Source organism: Littorina saxatilis, linkage group LG9 (genome assembly GCF_037325665.1).
Source record: "Littorina saxatilis isolate snail1 linkage group LG9, US_GU_Lsax_2.0, whole genome shotgun sequence".
In the NCBI taxonomy this organism is placed as follows: Eukaryota; Metazoa; Mollusca; class Gastropoda; order Littorinimorpha; family Littorinidae; genus Littorina; species Littorina saxatilis.
In genome coordinates this window covers 7,069,894-7,085,969 of record NC_090253.1, presented here as the reverse complement: position 1 = coordinate 7,085,969, position 16,076 = coordinate 7,069,894, and the positions used below count along the sequence as shown (strand labels likewise).

Genomic DNA, 16,076 nt, shown 5'->3' with positions numbered 1-16,076 from the left:
AAGTTCTTCCTTCGTTCCTATATGATGGACATTCTAGGACTACCAGTTGCCTTAGAGTCAGTTCTGCAGACTCTGGCCATGAAGTGCTCCCTGTCTTCATGTGACGTGCACGACAAGGGGAAAACAACGACACTGTCTTGAGATGGGACAGTGACTCAGCATCCGCCATTGAGAAACCCGAACCAGTCACTTTTGCACACTACCGACGCAAGTCACCGAGCGAACTCAGGCGAGACACGCAGCGTGTGGCGACAAGACAACATCAGGTCAAAGGTCAGTCACACGACGTAAACATAAACAGTGACAGCATTACAAGTGTGGAACAAAACGCTGGGTCCGGTGTTGTTGACAATGTGTTTGAGACCCCACCCAGTCAGACGGCACAGCGCCCTGATTACAACAACACCGACAATTACATGCAGGAACCGCCTGATTCTGCAATGGATCAAGACCCTGACACAGATAAAACGTTGTGTGACACCGGCGACACGGATTCAGAGAACGACGAGTTCCTTCAGTATTGGGAAGATCGGCGCGATACTGTAACCCATTATTTGTCTTCACTCGAGCCTAAGGAAAGAGATGCAGTCTTAGAGTGTGTCGTGACACCTGTTGTGAGAAAAGATGTCCTTGATCATCGCTGTGGTGTCCTATATGCATTGACTGACCGGATGGTGTTTCAGAATGGACTGAGAGAAGGTGTTGTGGAAAACTGGTTTTATTTTACTGAAGAAACTGAAGACACTGATCGACGATACATCAATACCCTTAGCTGTCTAAGACGATGGTGCGATGTTGACCCGCTTAGGTACGCAGATCAAATAGACAGGATGAAACAACACATCGAGGCGGGTTGCCATGTCATGCTAGACTGCAGTTGCACACAGTGACGGTGAGCCGACCATGCCTCCACGCCTGACGACGCTGCTGACGGACACGGACTTCACGGACTTCACGTTCCACCAGGGACACTCTTCTTCGCTGACCCTCATCTACATTATTCGCTTTGTTGAACTTTCCCCAACTGTGCCTTCGTGAAAAATATCGAGAAAAAACTCTGTTGACAAACAATCGAACAATAAACAATAACATGGCATACCATGCTATACGACTAACGATACACATGTTATCGTTGTCCTGTCGCGTTTCGTTCTTTTTTCTTTACTTTTCTTTTTTTTCTTTTTTTTCTTGTCGAAAAGGTCTTTACTTTCTTTATTTAGTGTTTAACGTCGTTTTCAACCACGAAGGTTATATCGCGACGGGGAAAGGGGAGGGGGGGGGGGAGATGGGATAGAGCCACTTGTCAATTGTTTCTTGTTCACAAAAGCACTAATAAAAAAATTGCTCCAGGGGCTTGCAACGTAGTACAATGTATTACCTTACCAAGTTATTATGCAAGTTTCCAGTACAAAGGACTTAACATTTCTTACATACTGCTTGACTAAAATCTTTACAAAAATTGACTATATTCTATACAAGAAACACTTAACAAGGGTAAAAAGAGAAACAGAATCCGTTAGTCGCCTCTTACGACATGCTGGGGGGCATCGGGTAAATTCTTCCCCCTAACCCGCGGGGGGGTCGAAAAGGTTGTAAGCTGAAAGACAGTAAAAAAAAAATTAATAAAAAAAGTTGAGGCGGCACTGTCACACCCTCATTTTTCAATCAAATTGATTGAAATTTTTGTAAAGCAATCTTCGACGAAGGCCGGACTTCGGTATTGCATTTCAGCTTGGTGGCTTAAAAATGTATGACTTGGGTCATTAAAAATCTGAAAATGTTAATAAATTGTTTTTTTTGTTGTATAAAACGATCCAAATTTACGTTCATCTTATTCTACATCATTTCCTGATTCCAAAAACATATAAATATGTTATATTTGAATTAAAAACAAGCTCTAAAAATTAAAAATATAAAAATTATGATCAAAATTAAATTTCCGAAATCGATTTAAAAACAATTTCGTCTTATTCCTTGTCGGTTCCTGATTCCAAAAACATATAGATATGATATGTTTGGATAAAAAACACGCTCAGAAAGTTAAAACGAAGAGAGGTACAGAAAAGCGTGCTATGCAGCACAGCGAAACCACTACCACGCTGAACAGGCTCGTCAGTTTCACTCCGTTATGCACAAGCGGCGGACTACGGTCATTGTGAAAAAATGCAGTGCGTTCAGTTTCATTCTGTGAGTTCCACAGCTTGACTAAATGTAGTAATTTCGCCTTACGCGACTTGTCATTAGACCTGTCAGTCTGCTTGCTCGGCTTTGCTATATGTTTGCAATCTTGTTGCTATCCCTGCGCCTTGAATATGTGCGCGATATAAATTGCATAAAACAAAAAAGAATAATAAAAATCCCTGCGCTTAGAACTGTACTCGCGGAATACGCGCGATGTAAGCCTCATATTGATTGATTGATTGCTATGTTCTTTGCTTTTATTATTATTTCTTATTTGCGCTTCGTTTATCGATACGTCTTGTGCACGGGTCAAAATGTGTGTGTCAGGGGTCAATTGGTTTGACTTGAACTTGACGTTCGTGTTTCTCCGAACGTCTGTGTATCGAAACACAGATACACGCACTCCATGACTTTGTAAGAAGACAAAACATATCGCTAGGTTTCATTTGTTTGTGGTGAATTTATGACCTTTCATGAAGTAGTTTTGTTTTTTGTTTACTTTTGCCAGTTTGCCAGTTCGTTTTTGGAACTTTGCAAAGCAGTGTCGTGTCGTCTGTTTAGGTCTGGGGAAACGCCAATGAAAAGAGCCGAAGAATCCCCGAGCGTTTCTATTGGGTTTGCTTTTGATTATCCATGCATAACCTGCTTACTGCAACTATGGTAACCGGGGATTTATTGCATGGGGAACATGAGATTTATTTCCCAGGTGTTTGTGAATGAAAACTCGTGAAAATGATGACAAACAAACATGTTCCATTAGTCTTTGGTATTATTCCACTCTGTGTCAAGCAGATGTTGTAACGGCGCTGTGGTGACGTTGCTGGAGTTGCTGCTGTCGCTGTCCGCCATCGTCATCTACATCGTCAGGATTGACCGCACCATCCTCGTGCTGGAGCGAGTGCGCAATGACCCGGGTATAACGTGCACACACACATACACACAAACACACACACACATAAACACACACACAGCCGCACGCACGCACACACACACGCACACACACACTCTCGCACACACACACGCACACACACACACACAAACACACACACACAAACACACACACACACATAAACACACACAGCCGCACACACGCACACACACACTCTCGCACACACATAAACACACACACACACACACACACACACACACACATAAACACACGCACACACACACTCTCGCACACACATAAACACACGCACACACACACTCTCGCACACACATAAACACACGCACACACACACTCTCGCACACACACACGCACACACACACACACACAAACACACAAACACACATACACATACACACACACACACACGCACACACACAATCAACCTAAAAATAACGGTTTTTGTCTTCACGCAAGGTTCAGATTTTAGATAGTTCCGTCACATTTAACTCACTTTCTTCCCTTGAAGGCAATTTATTAACTGACCAAACTGAATGAATACTCAGGACTCTCCTTGCAGACGCTGTCACCTCGTTGGACGTGGTGTTCGCTCTGGCCTATGTGTACTTGTGTGTCTCAGTGTGTGTTTCTTGTTGCAGATATCTTCACCTCGTGGGACGTGGTGTTCGTTCTGGACTACGTGTACCGTGTGTCTCAGTGTGTGTCTCTTGTTGCAGATATCTTCACCTCGTGGGACGTGGTGTTCGTTCTGGACTACGTGTACCGAGTGTGTCTCAGCGTATGTCTCTTCACCCGCGTGCTGTGTCTGCTGGGCCCGCTGTCCTTCTCCAAGTCACTGCACGTGCTACACGAAACGCTGATGAGAAGTCGACCGCAGCTGTACGGTCTGGCCTTGGTGGCGGCGCTGCTCCTCACCGCTTTCGCCGCTTTCTTCTTCCTCTTCGAAGGGCCCGTCACCTACCGGCTGAGGAACTTCCTGCAGAGTTATCAGACTTTGCTGACGGTGCTGCTGACTATGACCAAGTACAACGCTCTCAGGACGGATGGAGGGGATAGGTTTCAGGTACTGTATGTTTTTTAGAGTTTAAACTGTCTGTTCTCCTACTCATCAACCCCGTCTCCTTCTCTCCAAAGCCCTCCTCCTCTACCTCCTCCTCCACCTCTTCCTCTTCTTCCTTCTTCTTTCTCTTTCTCTTTCTTTTTATGTAGTCGATGTATGCTCGCTTTGCACGAGAATTGCTTCTGTTGAGTTTTGTTGAACAACTGTCGTAGGTGGCAAGAACCATTGGGAACACCTTTTGACGGCGAGGTTTCTCCACTATTAGACAGATCTAGATGTGAAACTGTTCAGTACGTGTACGGGAACGTGTACGGGCAATGTCGTCAAATCTAGAATTTACGTCACGAGTTTGCCAAGATCTGCAGTCTTGGTGGGAGCAAACCAACATTTGGTTTTGCATTTGGATTTTTGGAGAAAAAAAGTGAGTCCCGGGTGACGCAATATTTACACGTACGCGTATAGGTCTTTGCTACACGTTCGATCATCTAGAACACTGTAATGATTGTTTTAAACATTGTTTTCTTGTTATTCTTTGTTTTCTTGTGTGTTTTCCCCTGTAGTAACAACAGAAGCACTTACATTCTGTTTAGGTATAAGTTCTAACATACAAAGATAAAAGCCAAGAACTAACTTTTGAAGTTCTCTGAAAGCCGGTGTTATATCAAGATAGCTGCACCATGGGGGTGTCTTTTCCAGGAGGCTTTCCACAAAGTAATGTACGGCTTCTACTGCTTGGTGGCTGCCATGATGATCATGAACTTTGCCATTACCATCCTCACCGTCTACATATCTGACGTCAGAAAGATGAAGTCACAGGGCGCGTCACAAGGCGACGAGGGAGACCTGGGCCAGTTCATATGGAGCAAGCTGCAGTCTCTCGTCTCGCCTTTCACGGGCCCAGACAGGCGGAAGTCTCTCCGTGGTAAGTATCTTCGGGGGAGAAATGCTGAGAGAGAGAGAGAGAGAGAGAGAGAGAGAGACAGAGAGAGAGACAGAGAGAGAGAGAGACAGAGAGAGAGAGAGAGAATTGAATTGAATTGAACTTTATTTAACAGAGAGAGAGAGAGAGAGTGTGTGTGTGTGTGTGTGTGTGTATGTGTGTGTGTGTGTGTATGTGTACGTGTGTGTGTGTATATATATATATATATATATATGTGTGTGTGTGTGTGTGTGTGTGTGTGTGTGTGTGTGTGTGTGTGTGTGTGATAGAGAGAGGGGAGACAGAGATAAAAGATGGCGGGGAAAAGACAGACAGACAATAAGGTCCGACAGACGGAAATACACACACACACACACACACACACACACACACACACACACACACACACACACACACGCACATACACACACACACAAACACACACACACTCATACACTCACAAACGCGCGCGTGCGGACAGAAGGATGAAACAAAAAGCGACATTTTACACAATGAATAGAATCAAATAGAATCATGGTTCCATGAATAAACTTTATAAAGCCTGTTATCATAGTGAGACTGAAAGACAAACAGATAGAGACGGAGTGAGATGCAAGGAGATTAGATGAGATTATGTTAAACTAGATTATACTGAATAACGTTCTAAGAGGTTATAGGTAAACAGGAATACAATAGGGTAACTGCAGGAAAGAGGCTTTTTTCAGCAGTAACCTTCGCTTGTTAAGGCACGTCATCTTTCCAGTAGGTAGTAAGCGGTTGTTTAGAACATGTTTGACTCTACAAAACACTCGGGACAGGGAGAATAAAGAGCAAGGAGGAGTCGGGGATGGTTGTTCTGACAACATTCTAATATTAGTAACATTTTTAAGAAATTCTGTCTCCCCTGAACACACAGTCTATGTTGCACACTGTACTTCGCCGACATATCAGATCCAGAACTGTTCTTTAGCATTGTATGTGGCATTGTTTTGATACTGTGTGTATGATTACAGCAGCAACGCGAGACAAGAAGACACCAGCAAAAGAAGTTGACAACTTAGAGGAGCTGGAAGCAAAGGTAAACTGTTTACTACTGCCTTTTGACTAATAATGTTTTCAGAAATCGTCTGAAATTCACTGATTTCATTACATTATTGACATAAATGTTGTTGAATTCCGAGTTTGTTTCATCAAATTTGTTTTTCTGTTTTCGTGAAAATATTTCATCGTTCAGTAAACCTCCTATGAGGCGGAATGGGGGTTTAGTTCATATATTATATTTGCGGTTCACAACGAAGGCGTGTCGTTTAGGCAAGTTGGGTTTCTTACCTAAAATGACACGTCTGAGGATTAAATCTTTTCAGCTGGAACAAATGCCGGGCAAGCTGATGCCCCTTCACTCATATGAGGTTGGTTTATAAAGCTCTGCAAGGTTCACACACAAAAAAGGTGATTCGCTTGAGCATGTCATTGAAAAAAGAAGATTCGCTTGAGCATGGCCTTGAAAAAAAGGTGAGTCGCGTGAGCATGTCTTTGCAAAAAGGTGAGTCACGTGAGCATATCCTTAGTCATAACAATAATGGAACAGCTGTGATGTACCTCTCTCCAGCTGGAGCAGATGCTGGGCAAACTGATGTGCCCTCACTCATGTGAGGTTGGTTAACGTTATGTAAGGTTCACAAAAAGGTGAGTCGCATGAGCATGTCTGTATATCAATAATGGAACAGCTGTGATTTACCTCTCTCCAGTGGGAGCAGATACTGGGCAAACTGATGTGCCCTCACTCATGTGAGGTTGGTTAAAGTTATGTAAGGTTCACAAAACGGTGAGTCACCTAAGCATGTCCTTAAAGCAATAAGGAACACCTGTGAATTGCCATCTTTCCAGTTGGAACAGATGCTGGGTAAGCTGATGCCCCCTCTCTCGTGTGACGTTGGTTTAAGTTCTGTAAGGCAAAAAAAAAATAGTCTGTTTACGGTAACCCGACCGACCCTATTTTTTTTCGCACGACCCTAGACTTTTGGCATTTGGGGGGAAAAAAACAAAAACGTAAAAATATGGTTTTTTGGAAAGAAAAAAAAATATCCCGACCTACCGACCCTATTTTTTGGCCTATTTTACCGTAAACAGACCTATTTTTTTTGGCCTAAGGTCCACACAAAAAAGGTGAGTTGCTTGAGCATGTCCTCAAAAAAAGTTGAGTCTCCTAAGCATATCTTGAGTCATATCAATTACCTGTGAATGACCGTATTTCCAGCTGGAGCAGATGCTGAGCAAGCTGATGCCCCTTCATTCGGGTGACGATCCGTGGGCGAGAGCGGCGTATGAAGAACTGCACCGCACCAAGAACAGACTGAGGGAGGTGGAGCTAGAGGCTGAACAACACAGGACACAGCTCTCACTGCTTAGGGTACTGAGCTGGGTGGATGGGTGGATATATTGGTGGATGGATGGATGGGTGGGTAGATGGATGGATGGTTGGAAGGATGGATGGAAGCTGAACAACACAAGACACAGCTCTCACTGCTAGAGGGAACTGGGTGATTTGTTTGACGGTCAGACGGACGGATGGATGGATGGACAGGTGGCTTTTGCTCGTTTCTTCAATGGCTGGCTGAACAGCACGAGGCACAGTTCCTTCTGCTAAGGGTACTGGGTTGATTGTTGGATGATTTGTTAGCTGGATGGATGGATTGATGGATGAATGGAAGCTGGTATGATGTATTTTTGGCTTTAGCTATAGTATGCTCGATGGCTGGCTCAACATGGCATTTCCAACACAGCTCTCACTGCTTCGGGTACTGGATTAATTGTTGGATGACTTAATGGGTGGGTGGATGGATTGATGAATTAATGAGTGGATGGGCAGACGGACAACAGAAGAGAAAATAATGTATCTTTAATAGCTATAGTGAAAATTGTCATCAAAATGAGTCAGAAACAAGTTTGACCACAACAAAGAAAGCTGGGACACGGTGGCTTGCACTAGAACGATTGTATCTTCAAAATCTGAGGTTTATTGATGGTTCTTCGGTGGGGGATGTTAAGTGTTTACAAAGGGCTGATAATCATGTACCGAATTCTGTCTCTGGTGCGCGTTTCAAGTGTAAGTGACTTCGATGTACAGAATTCGGTACAGATTCTGTACGGTGATGGCGGCCCCCAACCCCCGGATAGTCCTAAATACACCTTATCTTGAATGTTTAAACCTGCGTGTTGACAGGAAAGAGTAGGGCGGCTGTCTGACGGGGTGCTCAACGTGGATGTGTCGTACAGCGTGGACTGGACAGTCATCAGGTGAGAGATAGCGAAGCACGTGCAGTATGTCACTTTGAAAATTGCTGAACGCTGCATGTCTTTCTCAAACAGAGCCAGAAATATTTACAAATAAAGGATTTTCGGAAATATCTCTGTATGGGTTGTACGTGCTGGGAAAGAGTAAACACCCTTGCTTATCAGGGACCAATATATCACATGTGCTCGTGTCCACGTGTTTCAGACACCCCCCTTGCTAGCTGGCCCCTCCAATGTTTTTCCCCCGTAAAAGCAAGGGTATTCACTCTCTCACAACCCAATACAAGACCGATAGTTACACCCCCGGTATAGGGGTGTGTATAGGTTTCGCTCGATGTGTTTGTTTGTTTGTTTGTTTGTGTTCGCATATAGATCTCAAGAATGAACGGACCGATCGTCACCAAACTTGGTGAACAGGTTCTATACATTCCTGAGACGGTCCTTACAAAAATTGGGACCAGTCAAACACACGGTTAGGGAGTTATTGGTGGATTAAGATTCTACAAGGACTTATAGAGGGACATATTAATGGTCAAAGGGAAATAACCACACTTGTTAGCAGTGCCTGCTCAGTTGGTGGCAGTGAGAATGCTAAGGACGGGGGTGTTTTTCCTACCTCGGAGGAATTTCTTGTACTTTTCGGAATTGGTCAATTAGTCGCTGTACGCTATCCTGACAGATAGCAGCCGGAATTTCCTTGAGAAAATCCAACCGAAGGGCAATCAGTATACCAATTAAAGCAAACAGATGTTAGTCTTAGAAGACATGAAGGATATCGGGACTATGTTTACAGTAACAGAAACATGCTGATGGTTGTTTGCTTTTGTTTAATCGGCTGCCTTACCAGAATTTGATTGTATTATGAAATAGATGACCTTTGGTTTTTAATAGACAAAGGCTTTTTAACAGCGGCCACGTATTTTTTCTAAGCGCACGTCGCTTGTGCCACAAAGAAAATCTGTATTTATATTTAGTTTGTTAATTAAAACAAGTTTGCTTGAAAAAAGATATGTTCAACTCTATATACACACAGAAAATCAGAATATGGTCACGATTTGACACACTCTCATGTTAATGAAAGTGCACATTTCAAGCGCATGACGAATTTCCGAGCAGTGGGGTAATACAGTAATAAATATAAAATGATAAAATGCACACTCTCTGATTTTTTTCTGATTTTCTGGTTTTGGACGCTCAGGATTTTGGACGCCGACTATGTGTTGCTGTACGTTCTTAAACTGACCAATAAGAACGACACTGCTGTGGTCACGTGCACTGCAGAGGAAGTGACGAAAGATGCCGAGGACATGGATTCTGATGCGTACAAGCTGCTGTCAAAAGTTGTGAAGCTGACATTTTCCTCGGAGGAAGATTTTGTAAGTTGAAGTGCCTGTCTACCCATGTGTGTAAGTAGAAGCGATTTTTGCGCCTTTTATGTGATTTTAAATCCACTTCCCCGTGAGCGTGCAAAGTCATCTCTTGGTTACTTGAAGTACCGTGAAATACAGAATGTGACTTAATGTTTGACCAGTTGATGGTCAAAATAGACCTGGTGTTACTTGAAGTACCGTGAAATACAGAATGTGACTGATGGTTTGACCAGTTGATGGTCAAAATAGACCTGGGGTTCCTTGAAGTACCGTGAAATACAGAATGTGACTGATGGTTTGACCAGTTGATGGTCTAAATAGACCTGGGGTTACTTGAAGTACCGTGAAATACAGAATGTGACTGATGGTTTGACCAGTTGATGGTCTAAATAGACCTGGGGTTACTTGAAGTACCGTGAAATACAGAATGAGACTGATGGTTTGACCAGTTGATGGTCAAAATAGACCTGGTGTTACTTGAAGTACCGTGAAATACAGAATGTGACTGATGGTTTGACCAGTTGATGGTCAAAATAGACCTGGGGTTACTTGAAGTACCGTGAAATACAGAATGTGACTGATGGTTTGACCAGTTGATGGTCTAAATAGACCTGGGGTTACTTGAAGTACCGTGAAATACAGAATGAGACTGATGGTTTGACCAGTTGATGGTCTAAATAGACCTGGGGTTACTTGAAGTACCGTGAAATACAGAATGAGACTAATGGTTTGACCAGTTGATGGTCTAAATAGACCTGGGGTTTGAGGTATACATTCTCATTCATTAATTTTGTAAAGACTCTATCTGATGAAGTCGTAACAGTTTATGCTTTAAGATCCTGTTGTTGTTGTTGTTTTTGTTGTTGTTGTTTTTGTTGTTGTTGTTGTTGTTGTTTTTGTTGTTGTTGTTTTTGTTGTTGTTGTTGTTGTACTCGTTGTTACTCCCCCGAAATCGGCGTATGCTGCCTGAATGGCGGGGTAAAAACGGGCATACACGTAAAAATCCACTCGTGCTAAAAACATTAGTGAACGTGGGAGTCTAAGCCCATGAACGAAGAAGAAGAAGAAGAAGAAGATCGAGTACTCGTTGTTAGTGTTGGTGATGGTGGTGTTGGCGTCCTTCTTATCATTGTTGTTGTTTTACACATTTTGTCGGTTCATTTTTGCATGTGTGGTGTCTTCAACACATGTCACAGAAAAGAGTTGAGGTGGGTTTTCCTGTGAAGACCGGCATCCCTCATGCCAAGCAGGTAGTCGCGGTGAAACGCAACGACCAGATGCCCTGGCTCTATTTCCCTGCCATGATGGAAGTGAGATGCTACTTTCATATTTTTGAGTCTTGTACATGGCGACTTTATTCTGTTTCTGTGTTAAAATAACGTTTTGCTTCTTCTTTTCTTTGGCCAAAAAAAAAATTGTCTGTTTCTGGTCACCCGACCGACCGTAAATTTCGGCGCCGACCCTAAACTTTTTTTTCCAGACTCAAAAATTTTATTTTTTTTTTTTTTTTTTTTTTGGTGGTAAAGGACAGGGTGAGAAAATGAACAACAAAAACGTGTGAAAACGAAAGTCCGCTGACGATTTCAGTCTTTGTCACAGATTTGTAAATGTGTTGAGTGTCTTGTCTCTATGTATAGTGAATCCAGTCTCTTTGCGCGATTTTTAAAGTTAGTTTTATTGGTCTACATTTGGGGTAAAAAAAAATTTAAAAAAATAAAAAAATCCCTACCTACCTACCTTATTTTTTTTTAGCCATGTTACCAGAAACAGACAATTTTTTTTTTTGGCCTTACCCTGTAACAAAACCATCTTAGCTGGAATTTAACTTGTACTGTCTTTGAAATATCAAGCATAAAGAAATTAAGAAAAAAGAAAAGAAAGGAAAATGACTTATGTGACATTGGAATGTTAGTATTTGTGCACAAATCTTTCACTCAAATCTTTTTTTCAGTAAGCCTTAAGAGTATTGAGTTTTCAGGGTGATTCACCAGAAAACCCCTGGACTTACAAATCAATAATGTCCTTTTGTTTCATTCAACCATTTTGCGGCTACAGGATGGAATGCTGTGGTCAAGGCTGCAAGGTCTGCCCCTCTGTCTAGCGGCTGTGGTCCGCGCTGACCAGACTGGCCAGTAGTCTGTAGCGGTCGCTATGTCTGGCGACCACCAGGTAGGACGTTTTGATAGAATTTCTGCGGGTGCAAATGGTGTATGAAAACTATGTCTGAAATGGTCTAAATGGGTGGGTTTTTTTCGTCATTCGTTCCAAAGAATGATGCTTATTCGTCTTGGAATCTGAGTTAGTTTTTTGTTTCTTTCAATTTAAAACAAGGAGCCAATGATCTGCTCAATATCTCTGTCTTTCACTCTCTGTCTGTCTCTCTGTCTGTCTCTCTCTGTCTCTCTCTCTGTGTCTCTCTCTCTCTGTGTCTCTCTGTCTCTCTGTCTCTCTGTCTCTCTCTCTCTCTCTCTCTCTCTCTCTCTCTCTCTCTCTCTCTCTCTCTCTCTCTCTCTCTCTCTCTGTGAATGGGTAGGAGATGGGGGATGGGTGTGTGTGGTCACTTTACATTTGTGTGTAAATATAAAAAAATACACTTGCTCGGCCAATTTGAGGTCGACTGTTCTGTGCAATTTAATTTTGGTTAACCAAGATCATGCAGACATGGTTTCCTTGCATTGGCTTTTTGTATGTGTTGCAGATGAGACTCACGGAAACAATCAGCATCGTAGAATGTGTGTAGAAGGACTGAATGGTTGCAATATAATTTGTTAGCATAAACGTCTGTCGTGTCCCCACCTTTAGGGTGGTTGTGACGTAAGTTACCTGCAATTACACGCCACTCTTGTTTCACTTTCTTTGCCTAGGTGAAGCATCTTCAGGATAAACACGACTACCCTCTCGTCTGCCTTTAGTGTGGAGCAAGCACCACCTCTGCGCATGCGTTGTATAGTCACATGGCCCTGCACTTCCGACAGCGTCATCACGTCACCTCAACTGCAAATGTTTATCGTCTTTCAAAGGTTTTAAAGTCGCTCGCAACAGAGAGAAAGAATGGAAAACTGGCCTCAACTACACATGTTAATCGTCCTAAAAAGTTATCAGAAGAGAGACAGAATGGAAAACTGGCCTCAACTACACATGTTAACCGACCTAAAACGTTATCAGGAGAGAGACAGAATAGAAAACTGGGCTAAACTAACAGTTTTCATCGTCTTTAAACGGTTTTATAGTCGTCATCAGATAGACAGGATGGAAAACTGACCTCAACTACAAATGTTCATTGTCTTTGAAAGGTTTTACAGTCGTTAGCAGAGAGACAGAATGGACAACTGGCCTCAGCTACAAATATTAATCGTCTTTGAACGTCTTATATTCGTCAGACAGTCACCGCTTTTTTGCACACGGCAGGTGGAAAAGGAATGCAAAACTTGCCTCAGCTACAAATGTTCATTGACAAAGTTGTATAGTCAGTTTATTGGGCTTCTTGCTGTCTTTTAAGGTGGTACTGGTAGAGTACACGCATAAGTGCAGTGGAATCATCTATTTCGTGTGTTGATGTGGACATCGTTTGTTTTTGTGTTACTTTTATCCTAAGTTTAGGTTTTTTTGTGCATTAGTTTCAACTTTTAAATTATTATTATTATTATTATGAACATTTGTGCGCCTAATCTAAATATAGCCCTAGGCGCTTACAAAATATAAAATACATAGTGAACATTATACGAAACACAAATCGACAAGGACTCATACACTCGCAGACAGGCGCACAGCGAGAACGCGACGCACTCACTCATACCAACTACAGGCACATGCATTCTAGACGGAAAAACAGTCGTAAATAAATAAATAAAGTATTGGATACATAAAGTTAGTTGAGAGAAGAAGAATAGAGCTGGAAAGGGAAGAAGAAGGAGAAAGAAAGAGACAGATCAAGGACCAGCAGGAGAGGGTGATATGTGTGGTCATTAACGGACTAGTGAGGGAAGAGGTGTGTTTTGAGTGAGGTTTTGAATGATTGCATAGATGTGGAGTGCCTGAGTGAATGCGGGAGTTGGTTCCAGATGGATGGGGCCTGGTAGGAGAAGGTGCGCTGGCCATATGTTTTGGTGCGTGCTGATGGTATCCTAAAAAGGCGGGTGTCTGCGGAGGATCTTAGGGAGCGAGAGGGGGAGTAGACATCAAGAAGGTCAGAAAGATAGCTAGGGGACGATAGATCAAAGTTTCTGAAGCAGAGTGTGGAGATCTTGAACTGAATCCTCTGTTGAACAGGCAGCCAGTGTAGGGTTTGAAGAAGAGGGGTGATGTGGTCATGCTTGGAAGAACGAAAGATGAGGCGGGCGGCATGATTCTGAACACGCTGAAGCTTTTCGATGATGTAGTTGGGAGAGCCAGATAGAATGGAATTGCAATAATCGAGTCGGGATAGGACAAAGGCGCAGAGCAGAGTTTTAGTGGCATCCTCAGTGAGGAGATGACGGATGGAGGAGATGCGGCGGATTTCAAAGAAGCAAGTGCGACAGACATTGGCAACATGCTGATGGAAGGACAGGGACTGGTCAAGAGTGACACCTAGGTTGCGGACAGCAGGAGAAAGAGCAATAGAAGAACCATTGAGATCGACAGACGAGGGAAGAGAAGGATGATTGAGATGTTTTTTAGGAGAGACAAGAATCATTTCGGTTTTCTCCTCATTAAGCTTCAGCTTATTCAGGTCCATCCACGCCTTGAGGTCGGTGATACAAGACTGGGTGGAGGCAATGAGGCGAGGGAGGTCAGAGATAGGTCCAGAGAGATAGAGTTGGTTGTCGTCGGAGAAGCTGTGGTGAGAGAGAAAGTGGTGAGCGGCAATTGAAGGGATGGGTTGGGTGTAAAGGACGAACAAAATAGGCCCCAGGACGGAGCCCTGGGGCACACCGTACTGTAGAGGAGAAGCAGAAGAAGATAGGCCGTTCACAGAGACAGACTGGTAGCGATCGGTGAGATAGGACTGAAACCAAGAAAGGACAGACTGAGAAATGCCAAAAGAGTTTTGAAGGCGGGACAAGAGCACGGCATGATCAATAGTGTCAAATGCCGCGCTCAGGTCCAGCAGAGAGAGAAGGCAGACGTCGTTGTTGTCGAGTGCAGTCAGTATGTCGTTGCTAATTTTCAGTAGAGCGGTTTCCGTCGAGTGTCCAGAGCAATAGGCAGATTGATTGCAGTAGAGAAGGTGGTTGGCTTCAAGATGGTCCAAAAGCTGGGAGAGTACGATTTTTTCTAAATGTGAGTGGTTCTTGCAGTGTTTATCTTTTAATGCACCGGCTGTACCTTCATTTAGCTAATAGTATCTTACTTTCCCGTGGGAACGATCGCCTGAACCTCTGACCGGTAGCTCAGTTGGTAGAGCACTGGATTCTGTGACCCTTGGATCAGTGGTTCGAACCTAGGCCGGCACGGACACGTACGGGTCAACTTTATGTGCGGACACAGAGATAGTATCCTTGTCCCACCCCGTGTCACTACAGTGGCACGTGAAAGACCTCGGTCATTCTGCCATAACTGCATGAGGCTGTTTACACCTAACACGCACTCACCTAGGTAGCGCGACTCCTGTTGCTGCTAGCTTTCCAATGGCAAGCCGCGACCTGAATTTCCCAGCGATTGGATGCCTCAGTAAAGGAAATCTCACCTTGATTTAACAAGGAAAACAGCATACTTCCACCTGTACACATACAAACAATCAATAGTGTGACAGCTTCTTGTTTAAAGTAGATTTAGATTTTTGATGGAATAATTTCTCAAGAGCTACTAGTGGTTTAAAACAAAACAAAACGAAAACTGGTGAATAAATCCTACTTTTTTAAGCAAGCAGCTTGGCAGTTGATTGTGTCTCCAAGTGGAGGGATATTCTTATCCCATGTAAAGCCTGGCCTCAAGTCATATGGTTGACATTGGAAGGAGTGTATATATGTACGCGGTTCACTCGATTTACTCTTTTTGCTATTTTTCACGGTTGTTTATGCTTAATATCATACTGAGAGCTGAGTTTTTTCTGAGAACATGTTTGCCTATGCCATATTATATGTTTGTTAGATACGCTGCCTGTGGAGTATATATGTTTTATGTCCAATGCAAATGTCGTTAGCCTTGTAAGGCAGTTTTAGTATGTGCACTCTCTCTCTCTCTCTCTCTCTCTCTCTCTCTCTCTCTCTCTCTCTCTCTCTCTCTCTCTCTCTCTCTCTCTCTCTCTCTCTCTCTCTCTCTCTCTCCTATAAATGCTCTCTCTCTCACTCACACACACACACACACACACACACACACACACACACGCACGCACGTACGTACACACACACACGCACGCTCGCA

General features: G+C 43.3%; 1 protein-coding gene across 1 annotated transcript in view; it reads left to right on the top strand.

The window, feature by feature from the left end:
• Positions 1-13,357, top strand: part of LOC138975163 (polycystin-1-like protein 2) — a 22,155-nt gene extending 8,798 nt beyond the window's left edge. Inside the window, exons 9-18 of the mRNA XM_070347826.1 lie at positions 2,974-3,095; positions 3,805-4,151; positions 4,845-5,070; positions 6,081-6,145; positions 7,325-7,477; positions 8,291-8,364; positions 9,560-9,737; positions 10,928-11,041; positions 11,787-11,900; positions 12,596-13,357. Coding sequence (XP_070203927.1) covers positions 2,974-3,095; positions 3,805-4,151; positions 4,845-5,070; positions 6,081-6,145; positions 7,325-7,477; positions 8,291-8,364; positions 9,560-9,737; positions 10,928-11,041; positions 11,787-11,867 — 1,360 coding nt within the window. The 3' untranslated portion in view covers positions 11,868-11,900; positions 12,596-13,357. The remainder of the gene's footprint in view (positions 1-2,973; positions 3,096-3,804; positions 4,152-4,844; positions 5,071-6,080; positions 6,146-7,324; positions 7,478-8,290; positions 8,365-9,559; positions 9,738-10,927; positions 11,042-11,786; positions 11,901-12,595) is intronic.
• Positions 13,358-16,076: the final 2,719 nt, after the last annotated feature.